Source organism: Panthera pardus, unplaced genomic scaffold, assembly GCF_024362965.1.
Source record: "Panthera pardus isolate Hobbes unplaced genomic scaffold, ASM2436296v1 HiC_scaffold_13, whole genome shotgun sequence".
Lineage (NCBI taxonomy): Eukaryota > Metazoa > Chordata > Mammalia > Carnivora > Felidae > Panthera > Panthera pardus.
In genome coordinates this window covers 133,368,284-133,387,756 of record NW_026526688.1, presented here as the reverse complement: position 1 = coordinate 133,387,756, position 19,473 = coordinate 133,368,284, and the positions used below count along the sequence as shown (strand labels likewise).

The 19,473-nt window shown below is 42.8% G+C and overlaps 1 protein-coding gene across 4 annotated transcripts in view; it reads left to right on the top strand.

Annotated features, from left to right (window-relative positions):
• AFF1 (ALF transcription elongation factor 1) overlaps positions 1-19,473 on the top strand; it is a 145,928-nt gene that overhangs the window by 24,884 nt on the left and 101,571 nt on the right. For all 4 annotated transcript variants that reach the window (XR_002084563.2, XM_019465067.2, XM_019465048.2 and 1 more), the window contains exons 2-3: positions 12,654-12,774; positions 13,186-14,106. Coding sequence is in view for 3 of the 4 variants with exons in the window: in XM_019465067.2 (XP_019320612.2) it covers positions 12,654-12,774; positions 13,186-14,106 (1,042 nt within the window). In the remaining variant the exon portion in view is untranslated. The remainder of the gene's footprint in view (positions 1-12,653; positions 12,775-13,185; positions 14,107-19,473) is intronic.

The window sequence follows — 19,473 nt, the reverse complement described above, 5'->3', positions numbered from 1 at the left end:
ACTTGAGAGAAGAATTGCTCTCCTCCCCCCTTCAATCTCCCTAAAGACATTTCAGCAGTCTCATGAGACGCAAGATGAATTTGGAAATGATTGGTTTGTCTCTTGCTTTCTGTGTGGTACTTGAAAATTTGATGTATAAATCCGTTATTTGGTAGGATGATCTCCATAACTGCCTGGTTTTTATGTATGTATGTATTTTTAAAATACAAAAAAAAATGTTTATTTTTTGAGAGAGAGAGAGAGACACAGAGCACAAGCGGGGGAGGGGCAGAGAGGGAGGGAGACACAGAATCTGAAGCAGGCTCCAGGCTCTGAGCTGTCAGCGCAGGGCTTGAACTCACAAACTGTGAGATCATGACCTGAGCTGACGTCAGATGCTTAACCAACTGAGCCACCCAGGTGCCCCTATACTGCCTAGTTTTAAAAAAATAACACACTATCTTTTGAAAATGTTTGTTTCAAATTGTATGATTTGTTTTGTTTTTAAAAAGAAACCACGACTTCAGGTTCTGCATCTGTATGCAGAATTCCACCCATTCAGCCAATACTCATTTAGCCTGATGGGTTAGTGCTGGGTATACAGTGTGGAGCTAGAAAAGGTGACTGGGCGTCTGTAACTCGCATTCCTGGAGGAGGTGAGCGTGGACAGCCAGACGTAATTAAACAGATAAGTGAATAGACCAGGTAATTTTAGATAGTGATAAAAAGAGATGGAGGGTGGAGTGCTGGAGGGGTAAAGTGCCCGTTCAGATCTGGGACCTCGCTGAAGAGCTCATTTAACCTGAGGTGTTAGTGACAACGTTGCCCTCAGCTCTCTGGACAGAGCATCCAGGTGGGAATCAGCAGTGCACAGCCCCACTCGTTCCAGGCATGAGAAGGCCAATGTGGCTAGTATTTGAGAAGGGCAGGGGGGAGGGGAATGCATCCGGAGGTAGCAGTTAAGAGGAGGTGTGCTGGGGAATGCAGCCTTATAGATCCAGCTTCTGGGTTTTCATCTTGAATGCTAAGGGAAGCCTGTGGTGGTCTGTCAGCAGTGGAAGGAGCCACATAATCTCATTTGCATTTTAAAACTCTCTAGATCTTGTATTTTTTGTTTTGTTTTCCCCATGATGCGTTTGTGGCAGCATGGAAAGATTTTTCATTGTGGAATTTTTGTTGGTGAAGTCGTAGTCCTAGAGACAGCTTATTCATATCATTCTGAATCTTACTTGACTTAAGGGGCTCCTGGGTGGCTCAGTCGGTAAGCATCTGACTTCAGCTCAGGTCATGATCTCACGGTTCACGAGTTCGAGTCCCGTGGTTCACAGGTTCGAGTCCCACGTCGGGCTCTGTGCTGACAGCTCAGAGCCTGGAGCCTTCTTTGGATTCTGTATCTCCCTCTCTCTCTGTCCTTCCCCCCACTCATGCTCGCTCGCTCTCGCTCTCTCTCTCTCTCTCTCTCTCAAAAATGAACAAACATGAAAAAAATTTTAAAGTTAAATGTGTATTTGCTATAAATGTTACTCAAAACTTTTTTTTTGTTGTTACAGTACACTTGGGCTTTATGAGTAATACAGCAAACTGAAGAATAAACCTGTCGTATTAGCTGATAAACATATGGTGTTAGCTGAGGCAGCTTTCACGGCTGACCTGGGAAGGGAGATGAGTCATTTGATGGGTACAACAGTCTGGTAAAATCGGTTTTAGGTATTAGACAGTGAATCATGTTTTGTCATCAAATAATGAATAAGACTGGCAGACTTCAGTACAATTCTGGATTGTTTGAGTAATACTCGAATATAATCATTAAATCAATGATGTATATTAAGCATCATTTTTTGCTAAGCACTGTGCTCTCAGAAATAGTCCTTGCCATTAAGGTGCTCACAGTCTAATAAAGAAAATCTGTTGGCACGTGTACAGTCCATCTCATTTTTGTAAAGGTAAACATGGGCAGATTTGCAAGGACAAATGTATCCCAGAGAAAGGAATCATTCACAGCCAGGTTGGGAAGTGAGAGTGGAGGTCCCGGCTGGGGACTGTGATGGAGAGGCAAGGATATTTCAGAAGGCTGTGAAAGTAAGGGGAGGAATTCATTGGAGAATTGGCCAAGACCAGGGCTTTGCTTTTCCCCACGCATCCCAGTTCCTTGTGTTCATAGTGTCTAGAAGAGAGAGAGGGGGCAAAACTGGGTCTTGCGCATTTTTGGGTGAGAAATGAAAAAGAAGTCTTAACCTGCGTGCCCCCGCCCCAAGATTAAAGGTAAGTTGAAGCCAGGTAGTGAAGGGTGTTGCTTGGCTTAACTGTCTGTCAGTTTTAATCTTGTAGGGAGCGTTGGGGTCAGAAAAGTTGTAAATCGCTGAATAGCAAGATCAGATTCATGATTTTTAGAAGTTCACTGAGGCAGCTGTGTGGAGCTGAGTGGCCCAGGACAAGGAGCCTGTTGGGGCTGTGCTCCAAATGAGAAATGAGGAAGTCCACACAACACTTTATTTGAATTGTGGATGCTTAATAGAGTTAATGACCCCCGTTTTTGAGTATAAATTAAATGAGGGAAGCAATGAAAAAGCCCAAAACTTTGAGCTTGCTAGTCTACTTCTTTCTTAGTAACCACCACATTCTTTTAATTTGAGGCTCTAAGGATACAGACTTTCCCCACCCTCACTTTATAGGTATGTGATGTGGTCCTTAATGGTCAGTTGAGTGTGTAAGAAGAATGACATGGTAGGGAGGCCAGTGCTCTGGTTGATTCTAGTACAGATGAGACCTGCAGGGGGAAGAGCCAACAGCTTCTGCCCATGCTTCTGACTGGGGCCAAATGTGCAGTTGCCAGTAAGGCAGGTGGTCTGAGGTAGCTCCCAACACCAGGGGCCTTTATAAGTAAATAGGAGGACATAAATCGTCAGGTGGCAGATTTATTTCTAGTGAGCCTGTTACCCCTATGGGAGGCGGTGATTTCTGTATGTGCTTTCAGTTAACGTGGGTAAGAACTGTCTGCATTTTAGGGAACCCCTGTCAGAGGCTGTATTTTCTAGAATTTCTCAGTAACAGTAATATGTTCTCATTTCAAATGGCATTAAAAGCAACTTTCATTAAGCCCTCACACATAGATTGCCAAATCTTCAAGGTCAGGAGTGATTTCTTTTCACTGGTGTGGTTTGTGTAATTGTTCCATTTGCTTGATAGCCTTCCTCAGCACTAGTTTTATTTTTTGTTTGTTTTTATTTGTTTTAATGTATGTTTAAAATGTATTTAAAAGGTGAAGGACTTGGAGTGCAGTAGCAGAAGGACACATAGTGCAGTAGCTCATCTGTCTCCTTTCCTCTCTCCTCTCCTTGTTGGGGCTGTGTATCTTCACACACACAGCTTCCCCCACTGCTCTTTGAAAATCAGTGAAGACAAATTCTTGTGCTTTTCCACCTATAGGGTAAAAAAAGTGCCTCTTGGAATATATTTATGATCTGTTGAGGTAACCAAAACAGGCTATAAGTGAGACTACTTTTCCAAAAAACGGCTGCTCGTGTTTGAACTTTGCAACATAGTCTCTGATACACTGCTTTATGCAGATGGGTCTATAATTATTCATAATGATCAAAGTTGGAGTCCAGGGTCCAAAATCAGTTTTCAGGGCTTCCAGTGAGAGTTACTGCCAAAATGTTCAACACCCTGTTCTTTAGCCCTGATCTTGATGTTGTTATATAAGGCAATTTCTTTGTTTTTTAAAGTTTATTTGTTTATTTTGAGACAGAGAAAGAGGGAGAGAGAGAGAGAGAGAGAGAGAGAGAGAGAGAGAGAGAGAGAATATCCCAAGCAGCCTTCTTGTTATCAGTGTCAGGGCTTGAACTCACAAACTGTGAGATCATGACCTGAGCTGAAACCAAGAATTGGACGCTTAACCGACTGACCCATCCTGGCGCCCTAGTTTCTTTTGTTTTCAGTCAAAAAATTTTAACCACACAAATCAATGGACACTTTTTAAAAAATTTATTTTTGAGAGTGTGCATATGCAGGGGAGGGGCAGAGAGAGAGAGAGAGAGAATCAATCCCAAGCAGGGCTCGAACTCATGAACCGTGAGATCATGAGCCAAAATCAAGAGTTGGACACTTAACCGACTGAGCCACCCAGGCGCCCCAAACGGATACTTGCTTGTGAAAAGAATGTTAAAATACTCCCTAAACCACCACACTACCAGTTAACTTCCTCCACCATAATCTGGTGTTCCTTCTTGATAGATTTTTGTAAAGTTAATCCTTTCGGACCTTTGCCACATATTAACATGCATGCGGAAAAGTACCTGGCACGTGGCAGGTTCATTTTGAAAGGTAAAAATTAGCATGTCTCTTATTAGAAGTGACTTACTTTTTCAGTTGTTTGCCCAGGTAGAGGCTGTCTCAATTTGAAATTCAAAGGATTCCTTGTAAATTATGTCAACGTATCTTAAAGGTTGATTTAATTTTGCAAAATGAAGTTACCTACAACTCTTTCAGTATCCTAATGAGGCTCAGTCTTCTGTGGCCAGCAGAGAGCTGTCACTTTGAGAAGATCCCCTGGGAGTGCCTCCAGGAAAACAACAGTGGCAGAGTGCTATTTTGCCTTTTCACTATGCTGATACTTTATCTTTTATGTTAAATCAGATTTTGTTTTTAAAATTAAGGATTCTTTGTTTTGTTTTTTGTTTTTTCTTATGAAGGTGAAATTCCTGGAAGATTTAGTGGAGTGATTTTTATTGTGAGAAAGCCTGTTGCAAAATTTTTCCCATGCAAAAAGTGAAAGAGGAAAAAAATCCTCCGTTCTTTGTTTTTGTTTTTTAAATGTTTATTTTTGAGAGTATGAGTGGGGGAGGGGCAGAGACAGGGAGGGAGGGAGGGAGGGAGGCACAGAGTCCGAAGCAGGCTTCAGGCTCTGAGCTTTCGCACAGAGCCCGATGTGGGACTCGAACCCACAAACCATGAGATCATGACCTGAGCCGAAGTTGGACGCTTAACCAGCTAAGCCACCCAGGTGCCCCAATCCTCCATTCTTTGAAGCAACATTTCTTCTGCTTTCAAACTTGGAGCCACTTTGATTTCTCATGTTTAAATTGTGTTTATGAGTGATACAGTTTAATGGCAAGACTAATTTTGTGCTTTGAAGCATATATTGACCTTTTTCTGTAAAGCCAGTGTTTGAAAAACGTCCCCTGGATGTTAGATTATAGGACTAGAGGAACATGGGGAAAAAAGGGCCAGAAGATGGACTGAAAAAGTCAATAGAGGGTAGCTTTGAAAATAAAAAAGTCACTTGCACAAGAGTAAGAACCCAAGCCTGCTGTTCTTTTGCCTCTGTGACACATATATCACCAGTTCCTAAACCAGGGTTGCCCAACATCTGTGAACAGACTTGAGAGTTTTACGTTTTGCTTTATCCTTGCTACATTCAAATCCGAATGGCATCATTTTCCCCTAAAACAGTATAAAAGACTTGTTCCTTTCCAAATTTAATGTACGTGGCTGATTTTAGGATTTTTCCTTTCCTTCCCGCCAAATGTCTCTTCCATGCCTAGGGAGATAAATACACAGGAGAAATTACACTCTGTCCCCCAAGGGAGAATTAAACTTTTAAACGTGAGTTCTAGAGAGAGTTGGTCCCATCTATCAGAGGCAGGTCTGTGTGAAGTGGCCAGTCAAGGGTGATAAATGGGTAGTCAGCTGTGCATAGCCTGCCCCGTGGGCCCAGGGTTGCCATGGAAGCACCCAGTGGCATTCAGCAATCCTGCATGACTAACCTAGATTAGCAGCAGGGCCCGTGGGCTCCAGCCTGGAAGAAGGTGCTCACAGCCAGATGATGGCCAGGCCGGCACACCGCCCCACTGCGCATGTTCAGCTTGGGCCTTCCTCTTGCCGTCTTTTCCTCCTTCCACATACGGTCTTTTCTTTTTTGTGTGAGGGAAAGTGAGAAAGAGGGATTGCTCTCATTAATGCTCACAGAGCTGGGATTTCTTCATCACAGTGTTCTAACACGTCCATCCGAAACCCCAAGGAGGAGCATTTGAAAAGTCGGAATCAATGTGCCCTGACAGGCCCCAGCATGGGGTTGACTAAATGACTGCATTCAGGGGCTGAATGGGCAGCTCCGAATTCCCCAGGAGTTTCACAACCTCTCTGAAAGTGAGAGCATCCTATCCTGGCTTGTTTTAGACTTCCAGGCTTCATCCCGGCTCCTGCGTGGATGAGAATGGTGGGATTCTGTCACCGAAGACATGGGTGGTGCAGGCCAGCGCAGCGATGTCTCGTGCGGTTGGTTGTGTTCTGCAGGGCACACTGGGCCCTGGGATGTGAGGCCTGTGCTTCCCCCTTTGGTCCTTCTAGTTCACTTAAAAAAAAAAAAAAAAAAAAAAAAAAAAAGTGGCGGGAGGTGGTTTGTTGCCATTCGCAGAGATCCTTTTGGTGTATCAGCGCTGCAACCTTTGCAGATAGATGGTGGATGGTAGCATATGATCCAAAAGCAACAACGTGGCTCCTGAAAGGAATCCCCTGATTTAGAATACTTAAAGCAGACTTTCCGTGGAACTCATGGATATCTGCCGGGTGGGCAGACTTTGCACCCTCTCCCCAGGGGTATTTCAACACTGTGGACTTGTTTTTGAATGCATTCAGCTGCTTGAAGTCGTCACGTGACTTGGTCTTTCTCTCCCCAGGTAGGGACTCCTGGGCCCACCAGACAACTAGCATTGAGGCCTAGGTCAGTGGCCAGAAGTTACTGGGAGTGGAGCCTGATATTGGGCATGTAATGGCTGCTTTGGTACAAGTTTATCTGCAGCCTGTTCTTTAAAGATATTAATGCGAAGAGCCTCTAGCACATTGGACATGACTTGTGAATCCAGAGGTTATTATGGGGCCAGTGACCTCAAATCTGTAAATTCAAGAAAGCTCTAACAACAACAAAAAAGGTTCCAAAATGAGAAATTGTAATGCAGTGTTTATAATTTGAGGAGCCACTTCATGCTGCCAGCCATCCCTCTCTCAAAGGGCTCTCTGTTAGGTCCTTCGGCAAAGACAGACCTGTGTGGACACATTTAAGCAAACGCATCTTGCGGCTCTGAGATTGCTCTGCCGGCAGGGATAAAACCTGAATTAATCGACGTGTCCCTCTTTGAGACCAAGGAATTGTGAACACACAGCCCACCTTCTTTGTTGTTGCCCTATTTAACACAGCCTGAAAGCTTTGCCAGCAGAACTGTGGTTAAGAACACACGCTTTGGTGCCAAGCAGATCTGCATTCGAATTTTAAGGTCTATTATTTAATAGCAGGTTAATCTCTGAGCTTTCTTTTTGTTCACCTGGAAAATGGGGTTAATAATCTCCCTCTCACAGAGTTGTTGTGAAAATTAAATAGGAGACTGATGTGCTGTGCCTGAATCAGTGCCGACTGAACAACAGATGCTAAGTGGTGGACGTGGCTAGGCTCTGCTGCTGTTGCTGTCTTCATTGCTCTTGTTTTTCGGTAAGCTTTGTTCGAGCGCTCCACATAGCCCAAGAAGAGTGTACTATCTTGTGCTCCTCAGGACCACCTAGAAATCTGTTACACGTGCACATCTCAGGCCCTGCGTTAGATCTACTGACTCAGAAACTCTGGAGGCAGGTCTTTGCCCTCTGTGTTCTGATCCCCCCCCCCCCCCCCCCCCCCCCGTCATGATGCTAATGCTTGCTGGTTTGGGAACCTCTCATCTAATGGAAAGGGAAGGAGAACTCCTAGCTCACTCCATTCTGCATGGAACCGTGAGAAAGTCTAACAGTGAAATGCTGATGTTGGGATGAGGTTATCCCATGAGGGAGAATATTTTCTCCTCCACAACAGAGGAAAAATGCCACCTTTAATTAAATGAAGTGGTAGTCAGCTTGTAATTATTCAAAGGTAATTAACAGTTTGTGAATCTTGTAGGACATGTACTGCTACCTAAAACCCCTCATTTAAAATTCTATCCACTCGCTCTTTGCTTGTACCTTGAGTTAAAAACAATGACATATAAGGCTGAACAGTGATTTGCTTACTCATGCTACTACTTGAGTTAATATTTTTAAAATTTGTATTTCCCCCGATGTCAGGATAGAACCAAGAAAAAGAAGATACTCATGAAAAAGTTTGCTTACGAACTTGAACAAACCATCCTTGAAGCCATTGCAAACTTACAACAAGTAAAAGCCAAATAAACCAGAAAGCTCCCTACCTAGTACGGTTGGCAAAACTCTGTTAGTTGCAAGGTGAGAATGTGGACAGTCCAGAAGAATGAGGTCTCACCTTGTCCTGTGTAGTCCTGGCAACTGTGGACTGGTCACTTCCTGTCTCTTCTGCCTTCCCCGGCCCTCTAGGGAGTGATACCCAAGGGACAGGGTGGGTGAGAGAGAGTTTCTCTCTCAAAGTCTAGACCTCCTAAAACTCATCCATATCAGTGACATTCCTGAGGTCTTTCCTCATCTCCCTATTTTTGGGTTTTCCAGTCGAAGGGTAATAATTAATAAGAAAAAAATACATTCAACGCTTGTTTCGAGATTGGTGTAGTATTATGTATGTTGCCAATAAAATCTTGGTGTGGGTTTTTCACTTTTTTTAAACTGATGAAGTAAAACTTGTAATTAAGCAGAGTCCCTGATTTAATAGGATTTCTCCCCTGTGGGAGGTACCTTGATATTTGAATCACACAGCAATAAGCCAGTGTTAGGAATTTTGTCAAATTGGTTCTTCTCGTTATTTCCATAGCAGTCTTTATACCTGGAAGCGAGCGTGGTGGAATGTACCAGATGCTAAGATAAGGCTGTGCTGATTAATTTGGAAATACTTCAGTCATTTTAAGCCAGGGTAGCTTTTCTTAAAGGTACGTGTGGAGTCAACAGGAAAACTAAGTGAGGACCCCAAGCAGCTTGATGGTTGAGGTGCTGCTGTTCACATCCTCGCTTTTCAATCCTGAACGGAGACTTAAGCCATTTGTGGTTCCCTTTTCTGAGACAAGGGTAACAGTTATTCAGAAGCAGTTACTCATGAAGCAGAGCCAGAGGCTGTGAACACGCCACGCCAATAAAGCTACAGGGACTCTGCCGTTGTCCCCAGCAGAATCTGAAAAGGGAGAACTCCCTTCGTGGCGAGAATGGTAAAGCGGACGCCCTTGGGAGGCCGCTTCTCCTTGTGCGTGCCCATTCGGGGTACAGTACCAAGTAGGTTTGGAAAAGAGAAACTTGGCAGTTCAGGTTGCCCAGAGGTAGCTGCATGCCCCACGCCTTCTGTAAACAAAGTGGCTGTAAAAGCAAGTTTGAAAGAAGAAAGTTATTTCCTGATCAACCCTCTTATTGGCTCCCATGGATGTATGTTAACGTTACGTATGTTAATGTTATGTGATTGTTTTTTGGGCCAACGAGGAATTACCAAAATTCTAAGCTAATTGAAAGGAATTCCAGAGTGGTTATCAAGTCCACTGTGCTTCTTTCAACCAGAAATAAATCTAATTGTCCAAAACATGTGAGATTCAGACTTTGTTAAAGAATACTCCACGGCTAGTTTCTGGTTTAGTTTTTCTTTCCTTCACTTTTTTCAGTATGTTGACTGACATAAATTGTTCACTTTGTAGTTCTCTGAAAGTAGGACATCGAGATATCCATCATTTAGGAAAAGTTTTTGGTAACAGTGGTCTGAGCAGGTAATTCTTTGCCACATCCTGGTGAATTTAGCCAGGTAGCTTAGCCCCCCACTACCTTAAGGCTGTAGAAATAGCTGCAAATCACTTTTTAGAGGGCTATGTTTTAAAAAAAAATATTTATTGTTGAGAGAGAGAACATGAGTGGCAAAGGAGCAGAGAGAGAGAGAGAGGGAGACAGAGGATCCTGAAGTGGGCTCAGCACTGACAGCAGAGAGTGCATGTTGGGCTCGAACCCACAAGCTCAAGCCTTGAGATCATGACCTGAGCCAGAGTCAGGCGCTCAACCGACTGAGCCACCCAGGTGCTCCTAGATGACTTTTATTTTATTTTATTTATTTTATTTTATTTTTTTAACATTTATTTATTTTTGAGACAGAATCAGAGTATGAACGGAGGGAGGGTCAGAGAGAGAGGGAGACACAGAATCTGAAGCAGGCTCCAGGCTCTGAGCTGTCAGCCCAGAGCCCGACGCGGGGCTCGAACTCATGGACCGTGAGATCATGACCTGAGCCGAAGTTGGACGCTTAACTGACTGAGCCACCCAGGTGCTCCTAGATGACATTTTATTTTATTTTATTTTATTTTATTTTATTTATTTTATTTTATTTTTTTAACATTTATTTTTGAGACAGAATCAGAGTATGAACGGGGGAGGGTCAGAGAGAGAGGGAGACACAGAATCTGAAGCAGGCTCCAGGCTCTGAGCTGTCAGCCCAGAGCCCGACGCGGGGCTCGAACTCATGGACCGTGAGATCATGACCTGAGCCGAAGTTGGACGCTTAACTGACTGAGCCACCCAGGCGCCCCGATGACTATTTTTTAAAAATTGTTTTTGCATATGTCTTTCAGCATTTTTTTGTTTTGTAATTACAAGTAAGTTTTAAAAAATATACTGTAAGCAATAGCAGCTGTTTTTTTTTTTTAAATTAAAAAATACTTAAATGATAAGCTTCAATGCAAAGTACCATGCTTTAGTATCAGGAAAGAGAGAAATATGAGTCGTTCTGTTTTGATGGAGTTCACATTCTAGGGGAAAGGGGAGGAGGAGAGAGAAGCAATCAGTATGTTCTATCAGCACATACTTGGTGGATTTGAGGAACCCTTTAGGGTGAGTAACACTGGAACCTTCACTCCAGAGATTTGCTGGTGGCTGAAAATTGGGGATGGGTGTGAGGTTGAGAGAGAAGCAGAGGAAATTGTTTAGAATGAAAGCATTGAAGTTCAGGATGTCAGTGAGGAGCAGGGAGTAGTCTGGTATGCCTGGAATATAGATGTGGTCTGCAGGAGAATCATATTTTGTGTGTAAGCTGGTCCTGGAAGAATTGGATATCATTCAGGGGTTTTGGGGTGGGGATTGGAGCAAGAGGGTATCTTTTTTTTTTTTTTTTTTTTCAATGTTTTTTATTTATTTTTGGGACAGAGAGAGAGCATGAACGGGGGAGGGGCAGAGAGAGAGGGAGACACAGAATCGGAAACAGGCTCCAGGCTCCGAGCCATCAGCCCAGAGCCTGACGCGGGGCTCGAACTCACAGACCGCGAGATCGTGACCTGGCTGAAGTCGGACGCTTAACCGACTGCGCCACCCAGGCGCCCCAAGAGGGTATCTTTAACAGGGTATGTTTGGGGAATAGACATGACTGTCAAGAGAATGCTTGTGGCAGGCCTGCAAGGGAGACAGTAGGATAATGCCTAGAGACAGTAGGATAATATCTAGGGTAGATCTGTACCCGATTATGGGGGAATTTTAATGCCAAAGCAAAGATTTAGAGTTTATTCTGCAGCAGCAAAGAGCTGTCCAATTCTTGTTATTTTAAAATATGGATAGTGCCATGAAAACCAGAGTTTTAGATTGGATTTCTTTCCATGAGAAGGTTAATTTAGAGGGACAAGATGCTGGGGAGGCAGAGAGACCAGTAAGTAGGCTCTTGCCAGAGGAAATAAAGAGACATGAGAGCAGAGAGGCCAGGAAAAGGGGTGTCTGAGATGGGGGCGAGTTTCTAAAGGTATATATTGTCTTGGCAAGACAATTGAAACATTTCCTACTTATTTATTTACATAATGTTGAGGGAAAGGATTCAGCAGATACCCTAGAAGGAAGTGTTATGAGGACAAAAGTTGGCTTATAGTTCTTATTTTCGTTATTCTCATACATCACCTTGTGGGGGGTCGAGAGGGTGTGGCCTGTGTTGCCCACCTGAGGCAAGCCCACTTTTGGTTTATATGCTGGCTAAAACTGCACTCGTGTTGGTTTCCATCTCTGCAATTTATTTGTCAGTGAATGCATTTTTAACTCCTTTGGTTCCAGGGCTGATGATTTAGGATGTATTTTTATGTGGTTTAAAAGGATGTAGGATATAGTTTTATGTGGTTTAGGGCAAGCAGATTATCAGACTTCTCGGTAGGTAGAGATGACATCTACAATTGGATTTTCCCATCCTTGACGTTTGAAATGAGAAATAAAAATTATCTTTTCGGATTTACATGCCGAGACACTCCCAGTAGAATAAGCTGAGAATAAAGTAAATGCTGTTTGGGGTGGTTGGTAATCTTTTAATTATGAAATAAGCCTTTTGATTTTAATCTTCCAGAATGTATAATACTGATCCAGGAAAACAGCCTTTTTAAAGTTCACATCCTGCTGACTCCTTCAGATGAAAAGCTTCTACCTCTACCCCATATTTTGCAAGCGAAAGTAAAAATATCATTAATCTTGTCTCTCTTCCATGACTGCCTATAAAAGACTGTTCAGTTTGGAATCAGTCCTGAGCCATGAAGGCAGTATTCCAGAGTGAATGCTTAGGTTTCTGGAGCCAGGACCCACAGCTGGAGGTTCACAGCCTTAATCCAAGAGTGGGTTGAGGGGACTTAGGCTTTCTTGAAAACATCTCCCTTGTCATACCTTCTTGTTGACCTATCCTGGCCTCCTTCACACATCTACATATGCATAGCAAAACTTTGGACATGATAAATTTTATTGTTTTTGTTCTTTTGTGGCATCTGAAACAGCTTGTACAATGAAGACAGAAATCTGCTTCGAATTAGAGAGAAGGAAAGACGCAACCAGGAAGCTCACCAAGAGAAAGAGGCATTTCCTGAAAAGATCCCCCTTTTTGGAGAGCCCTACAAGGTATTTATTGAATACTAGAAAGTCTGATTTATCACCGTATTTAACTCTGCATTGAAAATGAGTTTGAACAAGGGTCACAAACGTGAAAATAAAACAACTTATCTTAGGTTGGTTTTGAAAACAAACTATGAAAATTCTCTGAACATTGTTGTGCAAATTACCAAAGTTTATAGTCTTTTGTAATGTCAGTCTCTTGTCTTTAGTAATATTTGTCCATGACAGGCTTCTCAACAGGGGAACTGAGTTTAAATTTCATGTTACGTTTCCTGTCACATTAAATTGAAGTTTTGTGGGTTTTTTTCCCCCTTTTAAATGGTATTATGTAACATTGTTTATTAAATAGTGGTTTTCCTTAGTTTTTGTTTTGTTTTTTTTTTCTGGTATCTAACTCTGCTGTCTTTCCTTTTTCAGACAGAAAAAGGTGATGAGCTATCCAGTCGAATACAGAACATGTTGGGAAACTATGAAGAAGTGAAGGAGTTCCTCAGTACCAAGTCCCACCCTCATCGCTTGGATGCTTCTGAAAATAGGTTGGGAAAGCCAAGATATCCTTCATTTCCTGAGAAGGGGAGCAGCATTCCACCCCACCCCTTCCACACCAGTGCCCACCACCAGCCTATTAACACTCCTGCCTCCGGACCACTTCCTGTTGGTAACAATAGCCACAATCCAAAGATGGCACAGCCAAGAATGGAACCAATGTCAAATCCTCATGTCAGAGGCTATGGCCCACCAGACAGCCAGCACCTGACCCAAGATCGCCTCGGTCAGGAGGGGTGTGGCTCTGCTCATCACAAAAAAGGTGACCGCAGAGGTGATGGAGACCGCTGTGCTTTGGTGACAGACTCTGTTCCAGAGAGGGAGCTCTCTCCCTTGCTCTCCTTGCCTTCCCCAGTGGCCCCCTTGTCACCTGTACATTCCAACCAGCAGACTCTTCCCAGGACACAAGGAAGCAACAAGGTTCACAGCAGTAACAGTAACAATAAAGGCTATTGCCCGGCCAAATCTCCCAAAGACCTAGTGGTCAAGGTCCATGATAAAGAGACCCCTCAAGACAGTTTAGTGGCAGTTGCCAGCCTTGGGGTAGCCCCTCCCCAGCCACCTTCTCAGACTTTCCCCCCACCTTCCCTCCCCTCAAAAACTGTGGCAATGCAGCAGAAGCCCACGGCTTATGTCCGGCCCATGGATGGTCAAGATCAGGCTCCAAGTGAGTCTCCTGAACTGAAACCACTGCCGGAGGACTACCGGCAGCAGACCTTTGAAAAAACAGACTTAAAAGTGCCTGCGAAAGCCAAGCTCACCAAGCTGAAGATGCCTTCTCAGTCGGTTGAGGTGAGTGAAATTTTGTATCTGGGACAATTCTAGTGTGAAGGAAAATTTGAGATGGAAGGTTCTGGAGAATTGGGGGCATGGGTGTCAATGGCTTTTGGGTTGTGAGACTCCTTTTTGGCTTTGGGATCATGTTGACCCAAGAGAACTCAGGTCTGAGCTAAATTGCTGATGACGGATACTGAAATGTGATTTTCAGGAAGGTCTTTAAAAAAGTACTTTTATTGGGCCATAACTTATATGCTGTAAAATATAGAGATCATGAGTACCGTTCGCTCCGTTTTATAATCTACAACCCAATCACGGTATTTATCATAAGACATTTTCAGGAAGGTTTTGAGCTATTGTTTTTGTTTGTTTGGGGGAACACTGACTTCTTTAACATTGTAGAGCAAAAAAAAAAAGTTTAGACTTCCTCTACCCCAGTTAGTTTTTCTGAGATCTAAACCATACAAAAGTGAAAGTAAGAGGTTAAAATGTTGAAGGCAAAGTATTTCTAAAGATTATAAAGATTTCCCTGTAAATTATAAGAAACTCTGAAACTGAAGTTCTGTTTTATTTACCACCTAAAAAAGGAGTGGGGGTATGGTGACCTCTCATTTGAAAGTGAGTCACAAATATAATACAGAATGTTATTCAACTCTGGCTTTTTCAAGTAACCAAAATACTTTATCTTTTTAAACAAAGAAGAAATTCCTTTTTCTGCTCCTTTGTAAATGGCAGCATTGTGTTTGAATGAAGAGAATCAGAGCACACATCTTATCACTGGAATTCTAAATTAGCACCAGTTAGTTACTCCAAAATTCAGATTAGTAGTGCAAAGTGAAATGTTTGAAGTGAATTTGTCTTGAAGCTTATCTGTTAAGGTAATGTCCTTGGTTTAGTCACATCTATTGTATAAACATTCTAATTTGCATATCCATTGCTCAAAGGCTTTTGTGGGCACCCAGATATCAGTCTTACCTAGTGCTAGAAGGTAAAATTCCTTAAGGTTTAAAAACAAAACCAAAACAGACTCCAGGATGCTTAACTGGAAAGATAACCCTTATCTTGAAGAAGGAAAATCTGTTCCTCTGGGGTGTCAGCTTTTGGTTTAAAGAGGTTATGGCTCCATCCACAGTCAGCTGTTGAGATGGAGTGTCTCTGGATGTTTTCACCATGTGACTTATTTGGAGGCTGAGGAAAAATGGGAAAGCGGGAGGAAAACAAGTGGTAGAAATGGCCAAAATGGCAGAACTCATAACTCCCATAAGTTATGAAAATTCACTGTAATGATATTTACTAAACATTGTGTGCTGGGCTAGGGGGAGAGGTAGGCAGCAAATTAAGTTAGAGTGAAATGAAGTGAGATCTTCCCTCACAATGGTCAGTCAGCCAGCCTGCCTTATAATTCAGACAGTAAAGAATTTAGTGGGATTTTCTTTGCCTTATTTATCAAATAACTGTTTTCCTAGTTTAAAAAACAGATAAGGGGGAAATTTAAACATATTTTCTTTAAAAACAAAAAACCATGCCACTAAAAATTGCTTTAAAACAAGTTTAAGGCAAATTAGCAAATATTTGCATTGTCTGCCAAATGCTCCACCATATGCTTAAGCGCAGGGTGGGATGCCAGGCAAGTATTGGTGCTGCCCCAGGAGAGATGACAGTCTAGTGTGTACATCAGCCTCCACACATGAAACAGTTAGAGGTCAGTGGAGTCCAAACTATCTACTACTTGGTTCCTAGGAGAAAGTTTCAAGTGGCCCTCATAAAGCGGTGAACCTAGGTAAATTGAACCAATGGGATTTCTAATAGACCTTCCAGGGGAGAGAATCCTAGTCAACTTTTTGCTTTCTTGGTGAAGAAAAGATAAGCCAAGTTGAGATTTCTCCAAGGTCTCAAAGCTCCTCAGATGTAATATGTTAGGCCATAGGACCATGCTAGATGGCCCTGGAATATTTTCTGAATGGATATTTGAAAGGAACAAAATCCTCTATAGGTTTGGTGATTGGAGCATGGAGTTTTCTTGGCCCAAGGTCATCTGCTGTCAACAGTTTGAGCAGATGTGAACCTTTCATCTTGGGCCTGTGCTGTGTTCCCAGTTAGCATTCATTTTAACATGGTGGTGGCTCCGTCTAGTTTCTGCTCAGGGTTCTCGGGCTGCTGGCAGCTGTGGTGCCGACTGCCTTGAGCCCCTGGAGATGGAGGGCTCAGGGCAGCCTATGTGAAGGGGGGGATTCAGAGTTAAGCTCTTGGAATGAAGGGGGAATAAATCTGGAAAGCAGGGGTATTAGTGTTATCTGACTAGGTTTCAGATCTGTTTAGCTCTTTTATCTAATATCTCACATTTCATAGACTTAACATTAACTTCACACACCTGATAAAATGGGTATTTTTAAATATTTTTTTAAAAGTGTAGGTTGAATTTGAGGCACCTGGGTGGCTCAGTTGGTTAAGCAGCCGACTCTGTCTCTTTTTTTTAATTTGAAATCAGTCTTATTTTATTTTATATTTTATTTTATTTTTTAATGTTTATTTTTTAAATTTACCTCCAAATTAGTTAGCATATAGTACAACACTGATTTCAGGAGTAGATTTCTTAATGCCCCTTTCCCATTTAGCCCATCCCCCCTCACACAAGCCCTCCAGAAACCCTCTGTTTGTTCTCCATATTTAAGAGTCTCTTACGTTTTATCCTCCTCCCTGTTTTTATATTATTTTTGTGTTCCTTTCCCTTACATTCATCTGTTTTGTCTCTTAAAGTCCTCATATGAGTGAAGTCATAAGATATTTGTCTTTCTCTGACTAATTTCGCTTAGCATCATACCTTCCAGTTCCATCCACGTAGTTGCAAATGGCAAGATTTCATTCTTTTTGATTGCTGAGTAAAACTCCATTGTATATTTATACCACATCTTCTTTATCCATTCATCCATCAATGGACATTTGGGCTGTTTCCATACTTTGGCTATTGTTGATAGTGCTGCTGTAAACATGGGGGAGCATGTGCCCCTTTGAAACAGCACACCTGTATCCCTTGGATAAACACCTAGTAGTGCAATTGCTGGGTTGTAGGGTAGTTCTATTTTTAGGTTTTTGAGGAACCTCCATACTGTTTTCCAGAGTGGCTGCACCAGCTTGCATTCCCACCAGCAGTGCAAAAGAGATCCTCTTTCCCTGCATCCTCGCCAATATCTGTTGTTGCCTGAGTTGTTAATGTTAGCTATTCTGGCAGGTGTGAGGTGGTATCTCATTGTGGTTTTGATTTGTATTTCCCTGATGATGAATGATGTTCAGCATTTTTTCATGTGTCAGTTGGCCATCTGGATGTCTTCGTTGGAGAAGTGTCTATTCATGTCTTGTTCCCATTTCTTCACTGGATTGTTTTTTGGGGTGTTGAGTTTGATGTGTTCTTTATAGATTTTGGATACTAACCCTTTATCCGGTATGTCGTTTGCAAATACATTCTCCCATTCGGTTGGTTGCCTTTTAGTTTTGCTGATTGTTTCCTTTGCTGTGCAGAAGCTTTTTATTTTGATGAGGTCCCAATAGTTCATTTTTGCTTTTGTTTCCCTTGCCTCTTGAGATGTGTTAAATAAGAAGTTGCTGCGGCCAAGATCAAAGAGGTTTTGCCTGCTTTCTCCTCAAGGATTTTGATGGCTTCCTCTCTTACATTTAGGTCTTTCATCCATTTTGAGTTTATTTTTGTGTGTGGTGCAAGCAAGTGGTACAGGTTCATTCTTCTGCATGTTGCTGTCCAGTTTTCCCAGCACCACTTGCTGAAGAAACTGTCTTTATTCCATTGGATATTCTTTCCTGCTTTGTCAAAGATTAGTTGGCCATACGTTTGTGCGTCCATTTCTGGGTTCTCTATTCTGTTGCATTGATCTGCGTGTCTGTTTTTGTGCCAAGGCAGCCGATTCTTGATCTTGGCTCAGGTCATGATCTCACAGATTGTGGGATTGTGAGATTGTGAGATTGAGCTCTGCATGGGGCGCTGCACTGACGAGAGTCTGCTTGGGATTCTCTGTCTCTTTTTCTCTTTGCCCCTTCCCGTCTCTCTCCCTCTCCTTGAAATAAATGTTAAAAAGTATAGGTTGGGTTAAAGTATCAAATTTTAATATTCTCACGAATCAAAGGGAAGCATAGAGATGGGACGTCAGAGAAAGCAGGGAATTAGCCCAAGAGCAGTTAAACTCTGAATTTAGGACCAGAATATTAGCAATTATCTTCGGCTGTTTGTGGCATTGGAGCAGAAGGATAGAGAATGGGGATAGAGGAAATCGGCTGTTGGTGCCCCTTCGAGAAGGGGTATGGGGGGTAGCTAAGTGGTTTTCCTTTATTTGCTTAATTTGTCCTAAGGCAAGTCAGAAGAGGTTTTCTTTCCTGGCTTTTTGAGTGTGAGGGTTTTGCGGTTTGTTTGTTCATCTCCACCCCTTTCCCCGTGGCTTCCACGAAACAGTATTTTTTAAAAATGAACCAAATTGGGAAAATCCTCTTGTCTGCTTGGCTCTCTTTCATTCTCAAGCCACGTACATGTGAATTCCTTACACAGTCCTTTCCTTTTGTGGGAGATGAACATGGTTTGTACATTTTAGTTGTTTCTCCTAAAAAATGGTATTCTTCTCTGGAATAAATCATCTTCATAGTTAAAACTTAGTCTTTCCTGGGGCGCCTGGGTGGCTCAGTCGGTTGAGCGTCCGACTTCAGCTTAGGTCACGATCTCACAGTCCGTGAGTTCGAGCCCCGCGTCGGGCTCTGGGCTGCTGGCTCGGAGCCTGGAGCCTGCTTCCGATTCTGTGTCTGCCTCTCTCTCTGCCCCTCCCCCATTCATGCTCTGTCTCTGTCTGTCTCAAAAATAAATAAACTTAAAAAAAAAAAAAGTTTTTCCTAAAATCTACAGGAAAGAAAGTGATCAGCAGGTCAATATTATGACCACCTAGAGGCCTGGCTCACAAAAATCTGCACTTGGTCTTTCTGGGGGCGTGTTAGTTCTTCTGTATCAGCTGGGAGATGTGTAGTGGCGTGAAGTGATCCGTGAGGGTACAGCCAGGCCTCAGCGATCTTACATGGGTGCCTTCCAGGTGTAGAGTTGCCCCATTGGAGATGGACCTGCCCAAATGGAAGGCTGAGGTTCCTCGCTGTCTCCCCTTTCTGCCTAAAGATAACAAACGGATGTGAGAGAGGAGCTGTGGTATTTCTGTGTTGTGCTTCTGAGCATGGACCCTGAGAGAGGGAGAGACGGAGGGGAAGGGGAAGGGAGGGAGAGAGAGTTAGATACAGGATTTAGGAAATAGATGTTTTATTGAAACAGACAAATGGAATATGCTGAGATGGGAATTTTAAATATATTGGATTTAGAATATTAGACTTGTGAAGCTAAACATA